Source organism: Dermochelys coriacea, chromosome 2 (genome assembly GCF_009764565.3).
Source record: "Dermochelys coriacea isolate rDerCor1 chromosome 2, rDerCor1.pri.v4, whole genome shotgun sequence".
NCBI lineage: Eukaryota > Metazoa > Chordata > Testudines > Dermochelyidae > Dermochelys > Dermochelys coriacea.
This window is the reverse complement of record NC_050069.1, coordinates 250,631,661-250,652,423: the sequence shown is the minus strand read 5'-3', so window position 1 is coordinate 250,652,423 and position 20,763 is coordinate 250,631,661. Positions and strand designations below refer to the sequence as shown.

The window sequence follows — 20,763 nt, the reverse complement described above, 5'->3', positions numbered from 1 at the left end:
TCTCTGTTGCTGTTAAATAATCTTATACTTTGCCAAACACAATGGCCTGTTTTATCCAACCATTAATCACATGACATTTTGAGCTGAAAAAGTAGAAGCATTAAAAACAGGTTACCTCCTTTGAGTATGAGATATTTGGAATAAACTCCTTTATCAATGAGTGATTTGAATGGTCTGCATTTATAGATACAAAAATAAATAGAAAACAGTTTGCTTTTAAAAAACATCTAGCACACCTTGCACAAGCCATCAACAATGCTGCATTGAACCTGAAGATAACATATCACTACTAAGCAGGAAAAGGATTTTAAACTTATTGAAAAATATGCTAGCCCTCTGCTTCTGGAAACCAAAAGTTTGATTCCATGAATTGTTTTCAGAAGAAGGAAGTATTAAAGAAAAAAAGACCAAAAAGATTATACTGGAGAGGATTACTAGTTGGAAAGCATCATGTACACTTATCCATAATAGTGTACAAGCACCACAAGGAATCATTCAAGACCATGTTATTATAATCACAAAAACACAAGACAGTAGAGGGTCTGACTCCAGTATACACAATAAGAAAATTAAGGAGCTGAGTTTGGAAATACATTCTTACCTAACTCCATTGTGCCTAGGTATTGTACTTTGTTTTCTCTCCTCATGTCTCTTTGAAAGTTTGTCAGCGACTACAGTCTTGTTTTCAATCTGCCTCTGCTACTGACCCAACTCTCTTTAAAACTCGATATGGAGCATATGTTCATTTTAAGGCATATCAGATCATCTACTCTGACTTCTTGTATAATACAGATCACAGAATTTTTCTTTTTTTCCTCTCTCTTTCTCTAGCTACTCTTTTATTGAGCCCAATAACTTGGGTTTGACTAAAGCACTTTTTACAGAAAGGCATCCAGTTTCAATCTGAATACATCAAGAGAAAGAGAATCCACTAATTTCTCTTGGTAGTTTGTCGCAATGATTAATCACCCTCACTGTTAAAAAACTGTGCCTTATTTCTTGTTTTAATTGGTCTGGCTTTAAATTTTTTCATACATTGTAAGTCTGTAAGTACCTACAATTTAATAGAAGCTCTTCAATCTAGCACACAAACATACAAGAAGATCAAATGGCTGGAAGATGAAGCTAGACAAATTCAGACTAGAAATAAGGCAGTAGCAGGCCTCTGCGCTGGCAGTCCACGCACTGTTTGGAGCAGAAGTAAGGAAACAGAACGACAAGTCAGAGATGGAGTCAGGAACCAGGATCAGGGGCAGAGGCAATACAGAAGCACGGCTAATGCAGGACAGAAGTAAGATCAGTTGCAGGCCAGAGCATTAAGCAGTCAGCAATCTGCTGCTGCTGACCTTAAAAGCTGGCCCCCTGGCTCCCCTAAGCCAATCAAGCCAGTCAGCCAATAGGCAGTCCTACCCATCTGAGCTCATCAATCTGCCTGGAGGCAGGGATAGCTAGGTCTCAAACTCAGCTGAAGGTGCTCATCCTTACACAGATTTTTAACAGGTTTTAGAGTAGCAGCCGTGTTAGTCTGTATTCGCAAAAAGAAAAGGAGGACTTGTGGCACCTTAGAGACTAATAAATTTATTTGAGCATAAGCTTTCATGAGCTACAGCTCACTTCATTGGATGCATTTGGTGGAAAATACAGTGGGGAGATTTATATACACACACAGAGAACATGAAACAATGGGTTTTATCATACACACTGTAAGGAGAGTTATCACTTAAGATGAGCTATTATCAGCAGGAAGGGGGGGGGAGGAAGAAAACCATTTGTGGTGATAATCAAGGTGGGCCATTTCCAGCAGTTGACAAGAACGTCTGAGGAACGGGGTGGGGGGAGAGGAATAACATGGGGAAATATTTTACTTTGTGTAATGACCCATCCACTGAGTGGATAACATTTTCCCATGTTATTCCCCACCCCCGCCCACCCCCCACTGTTCCTCAGATATTCTTGTCAACTGCTGGAAATGGCCAACCTTGATTATCACCACAAAAGCTTTTCTTCCTTCCCCCCCCCTTCCTGCCGGTAATAGCTCATCTTAAGTGATCACTCTCCTTATAGTAAAAAGAAAAGGAGTACTTGTGGCACCTTAGAGACTAACAAATTTATTAGAGCATAAGCTTTCGTGAGCTACAGCTCACTTCATCGGATGCATCCGATGAAATGAGCTGTAGCTCACGAAAGCTTATGCTCTAATAAATTTGTTAGTCTCTAAGGTGCCACAAGTACTCCTTTTCTTTTTGCGAATACAGACTAACACGGCTGCTACTCTGAAACCTCTCCTTATAGTGTGTATGATAAAACCCATTGTTTCATGTTCTCTGTGTGTGTATATAAATCTCCCCACTGTATTTTCCACTGAATGCATCCGATGAAGTGAGCTGTAGCTCACGAAAGCTTATGCTCAAATAAATTTGTTAGTCTCTAAGGTGCCACAAGTACTCCTTTTCTTTTTGAGATTTTTAACAGTGAGGCTAATTAATCATTCGAACAATTCACCAAGGGTTGTGGTGGCTTCTGCATTACTGGAAGTATTCAAATCAAGATCAGATATTTGTCTAAAAGATATGCTGTAGTTCAAGCAGGCATTAATTCAGGGAAGTCATAGTGTTATACAGGATGTCTGATAAGATGATCAGAATGGTCCCTTCTGGCTTTATAATCTATTAAAAAGGCAATAGAGTTATGACCATTTACTCCAACAGAGGATCAGCCCCATGGTTAGGGCCCTACCAAATTCACATTCCATTTTGGTAAATTTCATGATCATAGGATTTTAAAAATCTTAAATTTCACAGTTTCAGATATTTAAATCTGAAATTTCATGGTTTTTTAGCCATGGGGGTCCTGACCTAAAATGGGGTTGTGGAGGATGGTCACTGGCTACTGTAGGGGGATGCGGTATTGCCACCACTACTTCTGCACTGCTGCTGGCTGCGACGCTGTTTTCAGAGCTGGGTTCCCAACCAGCAGCCGCAGAGCTTCCTGCAACCAGGGGAGGTTCCCAGAGGTGGGTCTGACCTGCCCCCGGGAGCGGCCCGTGCAATGGAAGAGGAAGTCCAATCCCTTCCCAGCCCAGCTGGGACTAGCAGCTGGAGCCCAGTGCAAGGTAGGACCCCCTGGCTGGGGTGCCCCAGCCCTGCCCCTCCACTGCCCCAGGCCAGCACTTGGGAGTTAACGGGGCTTTGGGTTGGCAGTGTGTGTGTGGGGATGACCATGGAACCCCCTAACCCTATGTCGCCCACCCGTAAGGCCGGTCCTACTGTGATGATACCCCCACCACCCATCCCATCCCATACCATGCCACCCTCACTTCTGTGCTGCTGCTGGCAGTGGCGCTGCCTTCAGAGCTGGGCACCTGGCCAGCAGATGCCTCTCTCCACTCTCTGGCCGGCTAGCTCTGAAGACAGTGCAAAAGTAAGTATGGAAATACTGCGACCCCTAATGGATATTAGGAAACATTATTTCACTAGGAGGGTGGTGAAGCACTAGAATGGGTTACCTAGGGAGGTGGTGGACTCTCCATTCTTAGAGGTTTTTAAGGCCTGGCTTGACAATGCCCTGGCTGGGATGATTTAGTTGGTGTTGGTCCTGCTTTGAGCAGGGGATTGGACTAGATGATCTCCTGAGGTCTCTTCCAACCCTAATATTCTATGGGCTTCTCCATAGTGTAACAGTTAGTGCTAAATCAAGGGCGATCCTTTTAATTACAGAAATGTGAGTTCAAATCTTACTCAAATCTGGAGAGGATATACAGTCCTAGTACAGTCATCATTTGTCCACACTACAAAACCACCAATTTGGCATCTATTTTGCTTGTGTAATATTTATTAAAATGCCCTGTTCCCAACTATGTTTATCCAGGTCCTTGGATTACAAGTGTGCAAACAGATCTGTAAAGATGGAAACTGCTCATTATCCAATTTACCCAAGGTTTCAGAAACCGAACACCTTATTCAAGAGGTAAGCTACATTTCCTGATGTCAAAGTCAGATGGAGAGGGAGGTGACATGAAGGTTCTATGTATGTCTTTGCTGTTTCAGAAACACTACAAAGCAGTGTTCCCTCTGTCTTTCCACACCAATGCCAGAACATTATTCTTTGGTGTTCTGTTCTGTCTCTTTAGACCACATTGTCCTTTTCAGACTCTTGTGTTTCATGATTCATCAAGCACAAATTTTATTGAGACTCCCTAATCTCCTTTCCAAACTGCCAGTACTTTTTCACAGCCTCCCAGATGTCACATTAAGGTTTATTTTTGTTCGTTTGTTTTTAAGTGTAATAAAACAACAATAAAATAGAAAAGAGCTCTGTATATCAAGCTTGGCAAAGACTGCCGAGTAACCTGTTGAGTGAACTTTTACATCCCACGCAGAAGTAATTAGTGTACCTGTGTGTGATAAGCCCTTACATTAAAACCATTAATAAACCTAATATTTCCAAAATATTTTAAATTATACATCTTTCATACCTTACAGGGCTTTTTCTAAATTATAAGTTACCTAGTTATCATGGATTTAGAAAGCAGCAAGTACAAGAGAATCACATGTTATCCTCTAGTACCAAAATGACATTGTATATTTCTGAATGTGAAAGTCTCATAACCATCCAAAAGCATCTTGTGCTTAGGCAGTAGTGGTTCTAGCAGAAGAGTTCACTTTAAAACATTATAAATTCTGTCCTAATTTAAAATGAGACTGAAATTGCAAGCCTCAGTCTTGGGCTCTTGTCCACATCACAATCCCTCAATACATAATATGGCTGGCAAGTTCTGACCAGGAGTTATGGGAGCGGAGTGAAAGAGGTATTAAATAATTAATTATTTTTATTCTGTGATGCCCTATGTTGAAAAACCACTGTGTAACTAACAAAAATATTTTAAAAACCTTAAGGCCTAATATAAAGCTAGTACTGAATCAAAACCGAGAATCCTTTAAACACACACCAAAACACACAATAAATAATGCACCATTCCACTCACCAAAACACTATCCCAACCCAGGCCATAATTTATCAAAGACAGACAATATCCTCCCGTGTAAAAAACAAAACTCAGAGGGACACAAAAGCTTCTTAATTATATCACAATTGTACTTTTTGAATGTGCCCTTGACAGAGAAGGCTCTGTCTCCTGTCCACTTGAAATAACACTGTGGAATGTTCAGCAGTGGTTCCAAACATGTCAAAATTTATCACCAGGACAAGACACAGGGATACATAGGAAACCTAAAAGAGATTAAATCTGTGTTATTTACATCTTTACATACTTCTTTAATCTCCCTTGCTTCTGCATAATCGGCAGGCAGTGCAGCTCCTGGAGCATGAACGAAGGTCCACCGATAGACATCATGCTATTGTGTTCTGCAGGAGCTACAGCTATGAGTGTGATTCTCAAGAGTAACTCCAAATTAAGTAAAAAGAAAAGGAGGACTTGTGGCACCTTAGAGACTAACAAATTTATTTGAACATAAGCTTTCGTGAGCTACATCCAATGAAGTGAGCTCCAGGTAAAAAACACAGGGAAGACAAGCCACCCAAGTTTTACAGTGAGGTAATCTCTCTGAGGTCAACCCAAGGTGGGGGTATAGTGCTGACCTCACCTAATTTATCGCATAGTAAAACTAAAATGCTGTGTCTTCACTGTGTTTTTAAATGGGGATAGCTCATGCACACTAGTTACCCCAAGGTTAAAAAACCCAAACATTTTAGCAGAGAAGATAAAGCCAAATACAGTACTGCATAGCATACTGAGGATAAATCAGATAAAACCACGTTATCTGTTCCCTGAAGGTCTTCACATACACTCTGACCAGTAAGAGTGACAGAACTGTACAACTCAATAAAAGAGAGAAGGCGGCACTGTAAATAGAGCAGAACGTGCTTTGGAACAGCTGAAGAAGAACTCATACAATGACTCTCCAACGAGACACCTAGTTCCAATATGAGGCATCCAATATTCAGAGACCAGTTTTGAAAATCTGTGCCAAAGTTAATCTTTTTGTGTTTACTTCCCCAATTGAAAATACTTAACTAATCCTCACAATCCCTTGTAAGGTACAGGTGTACCTAAAAATCCTTTGAAGATCTCAAGCACTATGTAACTGCTAATTATTCTTTAGCTTTTAGGATACAATGTGACCAAAATTAATTTTCAGAGATAACAGTAGACACACAAGGGTGCCCCTTTCTTGAATTTAATGTTGTATTTTGACAAGTCTCCCCTGTTTACTCAAAGAATATTAAAAATTACTTTATCTCAGGTAAAATCCCCCTACCCCCTCAATCTCTGTGTTTCACAAGTGGTTATGGGAGAACTTCCAGCTGTAAATGGCTTAGTTTGGATACAGAGTAGCAGCCGTGTTAGTCTGTATTCTCAAAAAGAAAAGGAGTACTTGTGGCACCTTAGAGACTAACAAATTTGAGCTGTAGCTCACGAAAGCTTATGCTCTAATAAATTTGTTAGTCTCTAAGGTGCCACAAGTACTCCTTTTCTTTTTTAGTTTGGATACTAATTCTAAATCTATGTGTACTTTTTTCCCTGAAAGTCAGGTTGAAAATCTCAACATCAAGTTTACTTTTGAGATCTCCAGTACTTCCTGAGCTGGTGTTAGACTTCATTTATACTGGGAAAGCGTTCCGACGTACTTGGATGAAAAATGTTATATTATACGATCAAAGCATGTGCCAGCGCTATTTGAAGTATTTCAACAGAAGCTTGAATTTGGATTTAACAAACACTGATGATTACTGAGAAGCTTTGAGAAGCTCATACACAAATTTATAGAGTCATTCTACAAAAACTCTGTACCTTTGCTAACAGAAATGCCTTGTCAATACAGATATAGCTGTAGACATGTTAGCTAAACAATGCTGCACAATTCCATCCTATTAGGTAACTATTTGGAAACCTCAAAGCATAACACATTAAGTGCAAGAAACCACTTCAGGGATCCTTACTCTACTCCCTTATCCTCTGTGGCACATGTTTACCATTTATGGCTTTGTCATCAACATATGCAAACCTTATGGCTTGTCATCAACACTCACAATCACTAACATCCCAAAATGTTCATGGAAGCACTGCAGCTTAGGGAAAAAAAGACATTAATATTCTAAACTATTTGGAGACATTCAAACTTGGAAAGGCTCACAATTCTAAGCTGTCATGCTTGGAAGACTTCAATATATTGTACTAATCGAAGTCCCCTCTAACAAGTGCAGCTTGCATATATAAAGCAATATTGATTCAGCTGTGCTTAACTGTTTATACAGGCTTTCAGAGACACAGAATCTAAAAACACTATTTCAGACATTAGACCATGTCTTCCTGTGAGAGGTTTAGTTGCTGTCAATGAGGCTTGACTTAATGATACAGTGTGCCAGCCACTATAGTTAATTAACTTTTTTGGTTCACCTCACAGAGCTATTTTCTGCAATGAGATCTTATCTGCACAATCCCTGTTATGGTTTCATGCTGCAAGGAGATTTGCAACAACTGCATCTGCCATTAATAAAACTCTCCTAGCTTTATAAATGCTCCCTTGATGGGAAGTGAAGAGGTGGCATCTAAGGAAGGATATGAAAGCAGCAGGAAGATACTGAGGCTGAAGCAAATGATATAGAGATTACCTAAACGAAATAATGCCAGTGCTCTGTATGAGCAACTCAAATATTACCGAGTAACATAGAAAGCTGGAGGTAGCTATTTTCAAACTAACAGCCTTGTCTACACCCTCTGCTGTTTACCTCAACACCAGTATACAGCACACAGTGTTATTTTGTAAGAAAGGACAGGATATGCTTGGTTGCTGTTTTCTATCAACATCTAAAATATTGCTTTACATCTTGTAATTTGATAGCTGCACAGCAGCAGAAAGCTGATGTTTTGCATAAACTGCTTTACTTATCATGTACGATGCAAAATAGAACATGACATTTTCCAAATATTCAGTCAAAAAATTGAGATTAGAAGAACTTTAAATATACACCTTTAAATATACAGGAAATGTTCTGAACAGACGTATATGCAATTTGCTTTCAGACTTCTGAAAACTCCTTCCTGAAGCTTCATTCACTCTATGTCTCACATGCACACACATGCCCTACTCTCCCCTACCCCCAATTCCTGATCTTATTTGCCTTGCTATTCATTTACTGTGCTTACTCCAACTTCGGTTAGTCTTAAAATGTTTATCCATCTGCTTCTTTCTTCATGTAACAACTCAGATGCTTATGTGGGAACATCCATTCTTCAGCTTTATAGAATTCCAAGTAATGTTCTTCACTTTTCTATTAATGCCTAGAAATAATAATACCACCTAGCTCTTACACATAATTTTTATCCCTAGATCTCAAAGCCCTTTACAAATGTGGTAAGTATCCTATTCCCCATTCTACAGATAAAGAAACAGTCATTGAACTGACTTGCAGGATGTAAAATCAAATGGCATCTAAATATTTTCACCTCAAATCCTGCCTCTCTCAATGAAAAATCCAGAAAGCACACTCAAAGTCTTCTTCCTTGGCTAATCCTCATATCACTAAGGCAAACATAAAACAATACGCTCCTTTTTAACCACCTGTTGAGTAAGTGCAGTTCAGTAAAACTGATAAAAGATTTACGGAAGAAAATTAATATTGCTTGAGTGTTGCAGGAGTAACTAAGCAAATGCAAATGAGAACTCAGCACTGAGGCCAAAAAAGGCCTTTATAAATTATTAGGGCCCTACCAAATTCACGGTCCATTCTGGTCAACTTCACAGTCATAGGATTTTAAAAATCCTAAATTTCAGGAGTTCAGCTATTTGAATCTGAAATTTCACGGTATTGTAATTGTAGGGGTCCTGACCCAAAAAGGAGTGGTGGGGGTTGCAGGGTTATTGTATGCGGAGGTTGGTGTACTGGTACCCTTACTTCTGCGCTGCTGCTGGCGGCAGCGCTGCCTTCAGAGCTGGACAGCTGGAGAGCAGCAGCCACAGGCCGGGTGCCCAGCTCTGAAGGCAGAGCCATGGCCAGCAGCAGCGCAGAAGAAAGGATGACATGGTATGATATTGCCACCCTTACTTTTGTACTGCTGCCTGCAGAGCTGGGCCCTTGGTCAGCACCGCCACTGTCTGGCCGCCCAGCTCTGAAGTCAGCACAGAAGTAAGGGTGGCAATACCGCAACCCCCCTACAATAACCTTGTGACACCTGCTGCAACTCCCTTTTGGGTCAGGACCCAAAGCGGAGGGCAATGAAAATGATTAGGCGGCTCGGGCACATGATTTACAAGGAGAGGCTGAGGGAAGTGGGCTTATTTAGTCTCTAGAAGAGAAGAATGAGGGGGGATTTGATAGCAGCCTTCAAATACCTGAAGGGGGGTTCCAAAGAGGATGGAGCTTGGCTGTTCCCAGTGCTGGCAGATGACAGAACAAGAAGCAATTGTCTCAAGTTGCAGTGGGGGGTAGGATCTAGGTTGGATATTAGGAAAACTAATTTGCTAAGACGGTGATGAAGTGCTGGAATGGGTTACCTAGGGAGGTGGTGGAATCTCCATCCTTAGAGGTTTTCAAGGCTCGGCTTGACAATGCCCTGGCTGGGATGATTTAGTTGGTGTTGGTCTTGCTTTTAGCAGGAGTTTGGACTAGATGACCTCCTGAGGTCTCTTCCAACCCTAATCTTCTATGATTCTATGACCCCCCAATTTGAGAAACACTGGTCTCCCCCGTGAAATCTGTATAGTACAACACTGGTCTCCCCCAGATTTCATGGGGGGAGACCCCATTTCATGGTTTGGGATGCATTTTTCATGGCCATGAATTTGTTAGGGCCCTATACATGATATAACACTGATTGCTGCACAGACAAATGTACAGTAGTTCCTGCACTGAATGGTGATATATGGCCTATCAGATGTCTATGATGTGATGAATGAACCTCTCTCCTCTCAGCTCCTCACACTAGAACTTATGATCCAATTAATATTTTTAACAGTACAAAAATATTTTTAATTCTCCTTTTCTTTAATCCAGGGGAATGTTTGTCCCAAAGTTGCAGGTATTTAATTTTTAGGAAAAAAAATCCACTTGTGCTGGAAAACTAACCAAGTTATTTTCTTTTGAACAATTTAAATCCCACAGCTCTCAGGGCTCTCGGCACCTTTGCACTGCACAGTTTGCAGACATCAGGAATATCTGGAGAATTTCAAAGACACAGTTATACAAAAAACAGCTTGGGGGAGAGGGTGATGCTCAAAAGTAAGAAGTCCTCACGTTTTCTGTTAAATACAAAAAGAGGCATTGCCTAGTATATTTTATTTTTCATTTCCCCAATTCCTGTTTTACTTGAATCTTTCAATATCCATCCTCTTCAGAGCCTTGAAAATAACATTAATTTCCTTAATAATTTTGATTCTGCTCTTTTACAAACTTTGATGATTTTCCTTATGTTTTAAAAATAAGTTTGCCTTTCTTTAGTTTATTTACTTCCCCATGAGTATTATTGATGACATGAGCATAATTCTGTGAATACCGTTTATTAATTGGAGGTAGACAAGGGCACATGAGTTGAAAACATTTGTGTAGGTCTCTCAAAAATATTGCTACTAAGGTTGTTTTATGAATTTGTCAGCAATGGTGCCTTTTTATTTGTCATATAGACACATTTATAATTTAGAAAATGTTCACCCAGAATAGGGCAAAAACATGACATACATTGCAGTAGTTGTAAACAAACTGATGCTGTCCCTGCACATTTTTAAAATTAAAATCAGTCACTGGTGAATGCCAGTGACTGAGGTGCTTAATCATCATTGACCTACTTTTATCAACTTTGGTTAGGGAAAAATAAGAATAGGATTTTCAAAAGAGCACAGTTGCCTTAACTCTGCTCTCTCTGAAAACAAAGGTAAAACTCCCACTGACTTTAATGCGGCTAAAATTAATGCGTTTTAAAATCTCACAGTAATTCACTAAATTGGGCATAGAAAGGTAATAAGACATTATAGATACATACACATTTGCAATTTTATTGCAATTTGAAAAAAATAATGAGATGTATGCAGTTAAAACTGTGTCCCTTTTTGCATGAATCTCTCGAGTGTGGGGGACTCTCTTTGCTGGATATAATAGTGTAGAGTCTCATGGCCCAGTTAAGGGTAATACTCATTTGAAAACCTCCATCTAGTCACTGGATAAAAAGTATATGATATGCTTGAAAATCCAACACTGTACCAAACTGTGGAGCTACACTCTGGATCAGACACACAAATCTGACCACATGAGGTGTTCTTTTGCAGATTATTTTAATAGCCACAAAAGACCAGGTAAACTAGGAAGTTTATTATAGAATTAACCTTGAGGGGAAGTTGGGGAACTTACGCATCTTTACTATCTACGTATTTATTTTATCTTATTTTTTCATAACTCTCTCTCTCTCTCTCTCCCTCACACACACACATACACACACACACACACCCTATTTGTTTAAAGGACCTGATTCAGGAAAGTACTTAAGCACATACCTTAATTTCAAGCACATGAGAAGTCCCCATTGACTTAAATGGAAGTACTCGTGCTTTAAGTTAGACACATGCTTAAATCTGTTTCTGTATCAGAAACTACAAAATGTGCTATATTAAAAAGATAACAGTACTGATTGTTCTGAGTGAATGCTTAAAACAAAGAAGAGTCCTCTCACTGTATTTTGTGCCACTCATTCATGAAGACAAAAATCCTATGTATTGTACTTTGTAATTAAGCTATATTTATGAATCTATGTATTGTACCATTTTTCAGTCATAACAATAATTAGAGGCATCCCTGTAAAGATACTAGTCCCTCAAAACAGCAGTGATTTCATACAGCATATTAACAACCCTGGAATGAGACCAAAGTGGTTGCTGTTCCTACTCTAGTGGACTTTGATCTGCAGCCACCCACTCACAGTGTTGTGTCTGTTTTCTTGTCTCACTGCAGGGGAGGTAGGAGGAAGAGGAGAAGGAATCTGCTGAATGCAGCTGTAGGGTTAGCTCAAGCCAAAGGACAAGGAAGCAGTATATTCAGAAAAAAATGGTAGCATCCCGAGCAGAGGGAGAAAGATTCCTTTCAAGCCCTCCTTTTTCTTATGAGATAATAAAGGAACTTGTCTTGAAAAAACGAAAGTGATGATGACTTAACATTATAGTCTAAAAAGGTAAAACTCTGACTGACGGAACTGCTGCTTTCAAACTAGACTGTCACAGTTTTAAAAGTTAAGATATTTTTATTTCAATGTATCTAACTTTATTTCTAATTATTTCCAGAAAATTTTGTTAGTCATGATGTTGTCTAAAGCCAAGAGGAATAAAAATGCCATTTAACTCACCCTAACAACTACTTATCAGCAGTCTGAAATAAAATACTTTACTCATAACTTAGATTTTGCTTAAGTTGACTATATATGTAATTATATAGAGGACAGACAGGTCAACAAAACACATCACTCAGACTTACCATTTAAGCAGATCTCAAAAGATTCGCAAAGGTCATCCTCAAATAGGCAGCCTAAAAATACAACGGAAAGTTAAAATCAGTACAGTTTTCGAACTGTGGATAATTGGTAGAGTACAGACTTCTTAGGCTATTAAATCCTCAGTGAGATTCAGACATTTGGTTTACCTTAGGTTTCTAAATGGGGCAGTACAGAAAATCAAGCACATGGAAACAGGCTTGTCAGAAAGCTACTCTCACTAAATGTACACTTCCAGAATAGCATTGCGCCCACTTCTCCTCCTCCCTACTCTAAAAATGATTGTATCTTCCTTGTTCCTGACAATAATATGAAGAGCCTCATATTCTGCTTATCCATTTAGGTGCCATCACAAATTAGAGTATGCTGAGACTAGCACAGTGACCTAGTGGATAGTGTAACATGGAATTCAGAAGTCCTCTCAATATACTGAATTTGAGGTAAGCTGAAGCTGGTAATTAGGCAAGTATTGCTTTCAGCAGGTAAGGGAACAGTAAGAGGTGGAATGCAGCAGGGCTGGATTTAGGCATTGACACCATAAGGTCATACCTAAGGCCCCAGCTCCTTGAGTCATGTGATTATATCAGACTACCAGCTGTCATTTAAAAACATAAAAATAAGATTATGGTGCGGAGAAAACCTTGACAATGAGGATGAGTGTGCCAATGCAGCAATGCCTGCCTCGTTGCCGCAGTTTGCAGACAGCCTGGAACAATAGCTCTGAGAGGAGTGAACTGCCCAATTCTTATTTCAATGGGGTGTTAACTCCCAGACTCACTGTTCTGAGGGCCCCTGCAATCAACACCCAACAGAGAACTCTGATCTGGTTGCAAAGCAGTCCCAGCCCACCCACTCATGCAGATAGATACTGATGGCTGGGGTAAGTACTGTCCCCCACCTTTCCCTGCTGTTGACTTCACTACTCTCAGTGGTGGAAGTCCTGCTACTATCCCTGTTGCTTCCCTTTAGAAAGGGCTCCTGATGCTGTTCCCAGAAGGAAAAAAGGGCTCTCCATGATGCTGCCCCTGCCATGCTCACTCCAAATGGGGGCCATAGTGCAGGTGGAGAGTCTCACTGTAGAGGCATCATGCTGTGCCTAGGAACCCAGTCTGTGTTAGTCCAGACCTTCAATACACTAATTATTCCATCTCCTGACAATCAAACCTGACAACTAGATAAAGAATTGGGATGGCATGCACTCAAAAAATACTCTACTCTGAACTTAGGTCATACCTTCCACACAGATCTCAAATCTCTTGACAAACATTACACTTCACAACATATCTGAGAGGCAGGTATTGCCTCAGATGCACAGATGGACATATGGAGTCCCAGAGATTAAAATGACTTGCCCAGTGCCACACAGTGAGTCAACACCAGGACAGGGCATTTAACTCTCAGCACATGGTCTAATCATTGAAGCAAATTCCCTCTATTCCCAACTCAGCCTGCCTCCCCAGATGCAGAGGAAGTGCAAATATACTACAACAATTCTTTGATCATAGAGAGATTCCTGGAGTCAGCAGCTCTAAACTAGAGTGAGTAAAAGCCTTAGTGCAGGTGAAATCCTGAGTCTCTTCCTTGAAAGGGAGAGTGTTTGGAAGGATATATAGTATTGGTGAGGGAAAGCTCATACAATGATCTCTCTCTCTCACACACACACACAGCTGCTCATCTATGCTCCTAAATTAGGTATCCGCTGTAGGCTGGGGAAATGGAATGAAAATGCATACAGCACTTTACACACATACATGGATGGAGTCTGCATGCACAATATGACAGAGCAGTAGATGGTTATTTCAAATTGTGAACACCATTTTGTATTATGTGCTGAATATGTCTTAACTTGCCCAAGACAAACCTGTTGTGATGAATTCTAGACTGATGCTCTACCCAGGAAACATGTTTCACTCCTCATCAATCTAGAGCCATCAACTGTCTCTCAACTACCAACCCCTGTGGAATAATTGATTTTCTACACAAGGGCACACGGGGTGAGGATGGGTGAGGAGGGGCCTACTTAATGGCAAGGTCCTGCTCTGTGCTGGGAGCCAACCATCAGTGCACATAAGAAGGACTTCCAGAAGAGAAGGGGTAGGAGGGGTTTCTGCCCAGCCTAAAACAATGATCATTCTGGGACTCAAAGAAGGGTTGAGATTAGACTAGGGGAGGGTAAATCTCAGGGCTTGAGTACTCTAAGAGTAAATTTTCTCTGGTTAAGGAATTCCTTTGCTAAGGGGTCCTTGCCTTCTTGTCACATTATCCCCGAAGGGGTTAAACTAAAAGCCTGGAGTGCCCACAGCCTAGGTGGAGCTCTGGGAACTACGTAAGTGACTGGGAGGGGCAGGGATTTCAGGAATTCTCAGATGTTGATTTCTGGGCCTAGGGCATCAGCACCCCACATTCCAAAGAAGGGTGACAGACGAGATCTGAGTCATGGGAACATGCCCCATAGACACAGAGCTACAAACAGTGATTAGACTCTACCCTATTGACTTGGAAGCATGGTGGAACCCAGCAAGTGGATCCGTTCATAACAGAATGGTGATTGTACAGTGAGGCACTGAGTCAGGTTCTAACATATTAGTAGTTTTTAAAAAGTGGAAAAGCCCAGAGAGGGCTTAAATTATGATCAACAAAATGAGCATGTTAAGTGTGAAAAATGGAAACACCAAAGCCCCATCAGTATGAATATATGACTCAAATGCACTCTGTAATTTTACTTGATCTATTTTGCATTATCAATCTATTTTCCATAAAGAGCACGGGAAAACTGATTATATACTGCTTTACATTCTCTTTTAATAACAGTTGACTATTAGATGCTGATTAGAATGAGGCATCTGATTCAATTAACCCTGAAAGCCAATTTCTTGAAGTGAAAATTCATAAACCCAGTGTAGGGCAAACCATACCCAACGTTGATCACTGTAAAAAGTCTACAAAAACCTCCAAGCCTCCTTGAGATATGTGATATTTCAGATTATTCATTACCAGCGTTGAATGCTAGACATACTTCACCCAGCCAGTCAATATGCTAATTTAACTGCTAATTTATTTTTGTTGTTATTTGCTGTAACATTAAGAAGCACATTCATTTTAAATATCATCTACCTACTAATACTAATGATGGTAATAAGTCACTCTCGAAGAGTGAAGAGGCATTATATCCAGCAGACACTTCATCCAGTTCATGCAATACAGGATCAAAAATACACTTAATTTTCCAGCAAAACAATTCCCTTCCCACCTAACTTCCAGCCAAACACATGAAAAGTTGATGCAGTTACCCCAAGCCATAATGAAATAAAACACTGTTAAACATTTTGTTTATACAGAAGCACTTTAAAACAAGGATCACCATAAAACTATCCAGCTGTCTAAGGAGACCCACTCCTGAACTGCTTGAAAAGCATAATGAAGAAAAGGACCTTTGAAAAAGTCCATGTTGGTCTAGGCCAGTGGTGGGCAACCTGTGGCCCGTGGGCCGCATGCAGCCTATCAGGGTAATCCACTGGGGGGCCGTGAGACTGTTTGTTTGCATTGATCATCCGCGGGCATGGCTGTCCGCAGCTCCCAGTGGCCGCAGTTCGCCGTTCCCGGCCAATGGGAGCTGCGGGAAGCGGCAGTCAGCACATCCCTGCAGCCCACGCCACTTGCCGCAGCTCCCATTGGCTGGGAATGGCGAACCATGGCCACTGGGAGCAGCAGGCGGCCATGCCTGCGGATGGTCAGTGTAAACAAACTCTCTCAGGGCCCGCCAGCAGATTACCCTGATGGACAACAGGTTGCCCACCATTGGTCTAGGCCCTTCTCCACGTATGCATAAGTACTATTTTCCAGTACTGTACAAAGAAGATGAGGAAGTCTGATGAGCATGGAGGGAGGCAATTAGGGACTTCTGTCATTCCTGCTGAGCAAAATTAAGGTTTAGGTGTGATATCTGGAGTTCACCTATAAGCTTTGTCCTCACAAGAAAAAAAAATATGGATCTTTTAAACATATGTTAACTAATGTGGTAAAATCCTAGTGGGTGAGCATGTTGAAGTACACCCTGTGCGTTAAACTACAGCTGCCTTGCCTACACTAAAATTTTAACATTGTTTATTACTTAAAAGTGTTAAAAGTACACCTTTTTTTATAGTGTAGATATAGCCCCAGTGGTGAGGCACATGTCTCCAGAAGGAGGCAAAGCAGGTAAAAAGGACAGTCTATTAGTGGAGAGAGCATTGGGCCTGGGCTCAAGAGAGGGTTCAATTCCTAGCTTAGCTACCGGTTTCCCTGTGCGACCTGGAGAAAGTCACTTAATCTACGCTGTGCTCATTTGCCACCTGTAAAATAGGGATAGTAATTCATATAATCATAGAAGATTAGGGTTGGAAGACACCTCAGGAGGTCATCTAGACTAACCCACTGATCAAAGCAGGACCAACCCCTAATCATCCCAGCAAGGGCTTTGTCAAGCTGGGCCTTAAAAACCGCTAAAGATGGAGATTCCACCACCTCCCTAGGTAACCATTGCAGTGCTTCACCACCCTCCTAGTGAAATAGCTTTTCCTAATATCCAACCTAGACCTCCCTCATTGCAACTTTGGACCATTTCTCCTTGTTCTGTCATCGGCCACCACTGAGAATAGCTAGCTCCATCCTCTTTGGAACCCCCCTTAAGGTACTTGAAGGCTGTTATCAAATTCCCCTTCACTCTTCTATTCTGCAGACTAAATAAGCCCAGTTCCCTCAGCCTCTCCTCATAAGTCAAATGCCCCAGCCCTCTAATCATTTTCATTGCCCTCCACTGGACTCTCTCCAATTTGTCCACACCCTTTCTGTAGTGGGGGGGCCCAAAACTGTATGCAATACTCCAGATGTGGCCTCACCGGTGCCAAATAGAGGGGAATAATCACTTCCCTCAATCTGCTAGCAATGCTCCTACTAATGCAGCCCCAATATGCCGTTAGCCTTCTTGGCAACAAGGGCACACTGTTGACTCATATACAGCTTCTCGTCCACTGTAATCAGCAGGTCCTTTTCTGCAGAACTGCTGCTTAGCCAGTGGGTCCCCAGCCTGTAGCAGTGCATGGAATTCTTCCTTCCTACGTGAGGACTCTGCACTTGTCCTTGTTGAACCTCATCAGATTTCTTTTGGCCCAATCCTCCAATTTGTCTAGGTCACTCTGGACCCTATCCCTACCCTCCAGCCTATCTACCTCCCCCCCACCAGCTTCGTGTCATCCGCGAACTTGCTCTTGGTGCAATCCATCCCCTCATCCAGATCATTAATGAAGATGTTGAACAAAACTGGCCCCAGGATTGACCACTGGAGCACTCTTCTTGATACCGGCTGCCAACTACACATTGAGCCATTGATCACTACCCATTGAGCCTGATGATCTAGCCAGCTTTCTATCCATCCTATAGTCCATTCATCCAATCCATACTTTTTTAACTTTCTGGCAAGAATACTGTGGGAGACCATATCAAAATCTTTGCTAAAATCAAGGTATATTAAATCCACCACTTTCCCCATATCCACAGAGCCAATTATCTCATCATAGAAGGCAATCAGGTTGGTCAGGCATGACTTGCCCTTGGTGAATCCATGTTGACTGTTCCTGATCACCTTCCTCTCCTCCAAGTGCTTCAAAATTGATTCCTTGAGGACCTGCTCCACTTTTCCAGGGACTGAGGAGAGGCTGACTGGCCTGCAGTTCCCCAGATCCTCCTTCTTCTCTTTTTAAAAGATGGGCACTATATTTGCCTTTTTCCAATCATCCAGGATCTCCCCTGATTGCCACGAGTTTTCAAAAATAATGACCAAAATGTTTCTGCAATCACATCAGCCAACTCCCTTAGCACCTTCAGATGCATTGCATCCAGCCCGATGGACTTGTGCATGTCCAGCTTTTCTAAATAGTCCTTACCCTGTTATTTCACCACTGAGGGCTGCTCACCTCCTCCCAATACTGTGCTGCCCAGTGCAGCAGTCTGGGAGCTGACCTTGCCGGTGAAGACCTAGGCAAAAACAGCATTGAGTACTTCAGCTTTTTCCATATCATCTGTCACTAGGTTGCCTCCCCCATTCACTAAGGGTCCCACACTTTCCCTGGCCTTCTTCGTGTTGCTAACAGACCTGTAGAAACCCTTCTTGTTACCCTTCATATCCCTTGCTAGCTGCAAGTCCAGTTGTGCTTTCACCCCTACATGCTTGAGCAATATTTTTATACTCCTCCCTAGTCATTTGTCCAAGTTTCCACTTCTTGTAAGCTTCGTTTTTGTGTTTGAGCTCACTGAAGATTTCACTGTTAAGCCAAGCTGGTCGCCTGCCATATTTGCTATTCTTTCTGCATATTGGGATGGTTTGTTCCTGTGCCCCATTATGTAAATTCCCTGTGTCACAGCAGCATTTGTAAAGCTACAAGCCATGAATGAGTGTGAGGTGCTCTGACACAACAGCAAAAAGGGCCATATAAATATGTGGATAAAGAGGTGTTCATTTTTGGATGATATAAGAACATAAGAATGGCCGTACTGTGTCAGACCAAAGGCCATCTAGCCCAGTATCCTCTTTTCTAACAGTGGCCAATACCAGGTGCTTCAGAGGGAATGAACAAAAGTAATCAATCTCCTGTCGCCCATTCCCAGCTTCTGGCAAACAGAGCTAGGGACACCATCCCAGCCCATCCTGGCTAATAGCCACTGATGGACCTAGCCTCCATGAACTTATCTAACTCTTTTTTGAATCCTTATAGTCACAACATCTTCTGAAAAAGAATTCCACACTGCATTTTTTGTGAAGAAATAATTTTTCAGTCCTTTATTTTAAGGTTTTGTGATAGGTATGCTGTGTGTACCGCAAGGTGAACTAACAGAATATAAAGACTTTGTGTTTTAACAACATAAAGAGAGTTAACTTTTCAGTGATCTACAATAGTGAGTGCCAAAAGAGTTTATGTGCACAAGTAATCAAAGCTGATTAAAGTAAGTACAACCCACATTATGAAGTTCAGAGGGCCAGGCCAAATCACGCAGGTACAAGGGCTTCTTGTACCCAGAATTCAGCGAGTGAAAAGAAACCGCCAGATTCTTCCCCCTTGATGGGCTTGGTGGTCCTCTCTCAAAAATCATTTGTTCTGTGGATTTGAACCGTTCATCATTTTTATAAACCCTTCTGATAAAGGAATTCACTACAGCTGAGCCAAGCATAAGCCCCTTCTCCTCTCCCAGCTGGGTTCTCTGTCACTCTCTACAAGAAGAACAGAAGCTTGTGATACAGATTACACTCTCTGCTCAGGAAAAACCCTCACTTCTTAACTAGCTAAAGGGCAGTATCCATAGGGCCTGTCACTGCACTGGTTCCCACCTCTCTCTTCCTCTAGTTTATCCCCATATATTTTTGTTCCCTATTATGTCAACATACTCAAGGTCATTCCATGGATACAATCAGCTAAGAAGTATTGGAAATGGCTTTTCAAGCTCTGCAGCTCCTGAGTGCAGAGACTGTGAATTTTAATCTCTTTATGAGTAACACATTCCTCTTCGTGGGTTCTGACAAAAATTATCCATTCTAACCAGGCCAGGTCACAAAGTGAGGCAGAGCTCCCAAAATTTAATTCTATTGGGTTTATTATAAATCTCCTCTCTTAAAAACAAATACAAGAAAGGAAAGATTTAGACACTTTTATTAAAATGCTAGAATGATATAAAATTAATATGCCACACATTAAATGAATTAAAACTAACTAACTGATAGGTCTCCAAATGTAACGGTAAATGGGGAATCATGGATGTTTCTCTGGTGGGATCCTGCAGTGGTCAGTTCTCACCACTACTCTATTTAACATTTTTATCAAAGACCTGGAAGAAAACATAAAATCATCACTGATGATGATTTTATGATTTTAAGTTCGCAGATGACACAAAATTGGGGAAGTGGTAAATAATGACTAGGCCAAGTTACTGATACAGAGCAATCTGGATCTTTGTTCACCCAAGCAAACAATATGCATTTTAATGTGGCTAAGTGTATACATCTAGGAACAAAGAATGTAGGCCATGCTTACAAGATGGGGGCTCTGTCCTGGGAAGCAGTGACTCTGAAAAAGATTTGGGGATTATGGTGGATAATCAGCTGAACATGAGATCCCGGTGTGATGCTGTGGACAAAAGGGCTAATACAGTCGTTGGATGCATAAACAGGGGAATCTCAAGTAGGAGAAGAGATATTATTTTACCTCTGTATTTGGCACTGGTGAGACCACTGCTGGTATTCTGTT

General features: G+C 41.3%; 1 protein-coding gene across 2 annotated transcripts in view; it reads right to left on the bottom strand.

The window, feature by feature from the left end:
• The window catches only part of PTPRN2 (protein tyrosine phosphatase receptor type N2), a 992,764-nt gene that overhangs the window by 858,176 nt on the left and 113,825 nt on the right, over positions 1-20,763 (bottom strand). For both annotated transcript variants that reach the window (XM_038390254.2, XM_038390255.2), the window contains exon 2: positions 12,475-12,525. In XM_038390254.2, the coding sequence (XP_038246182.1) occupies positions 12,475-12,525 (51 nt within the window). The remainder of the gene's footprint in view (positions 1-12,474; positions 12,526-20,763) is intronic.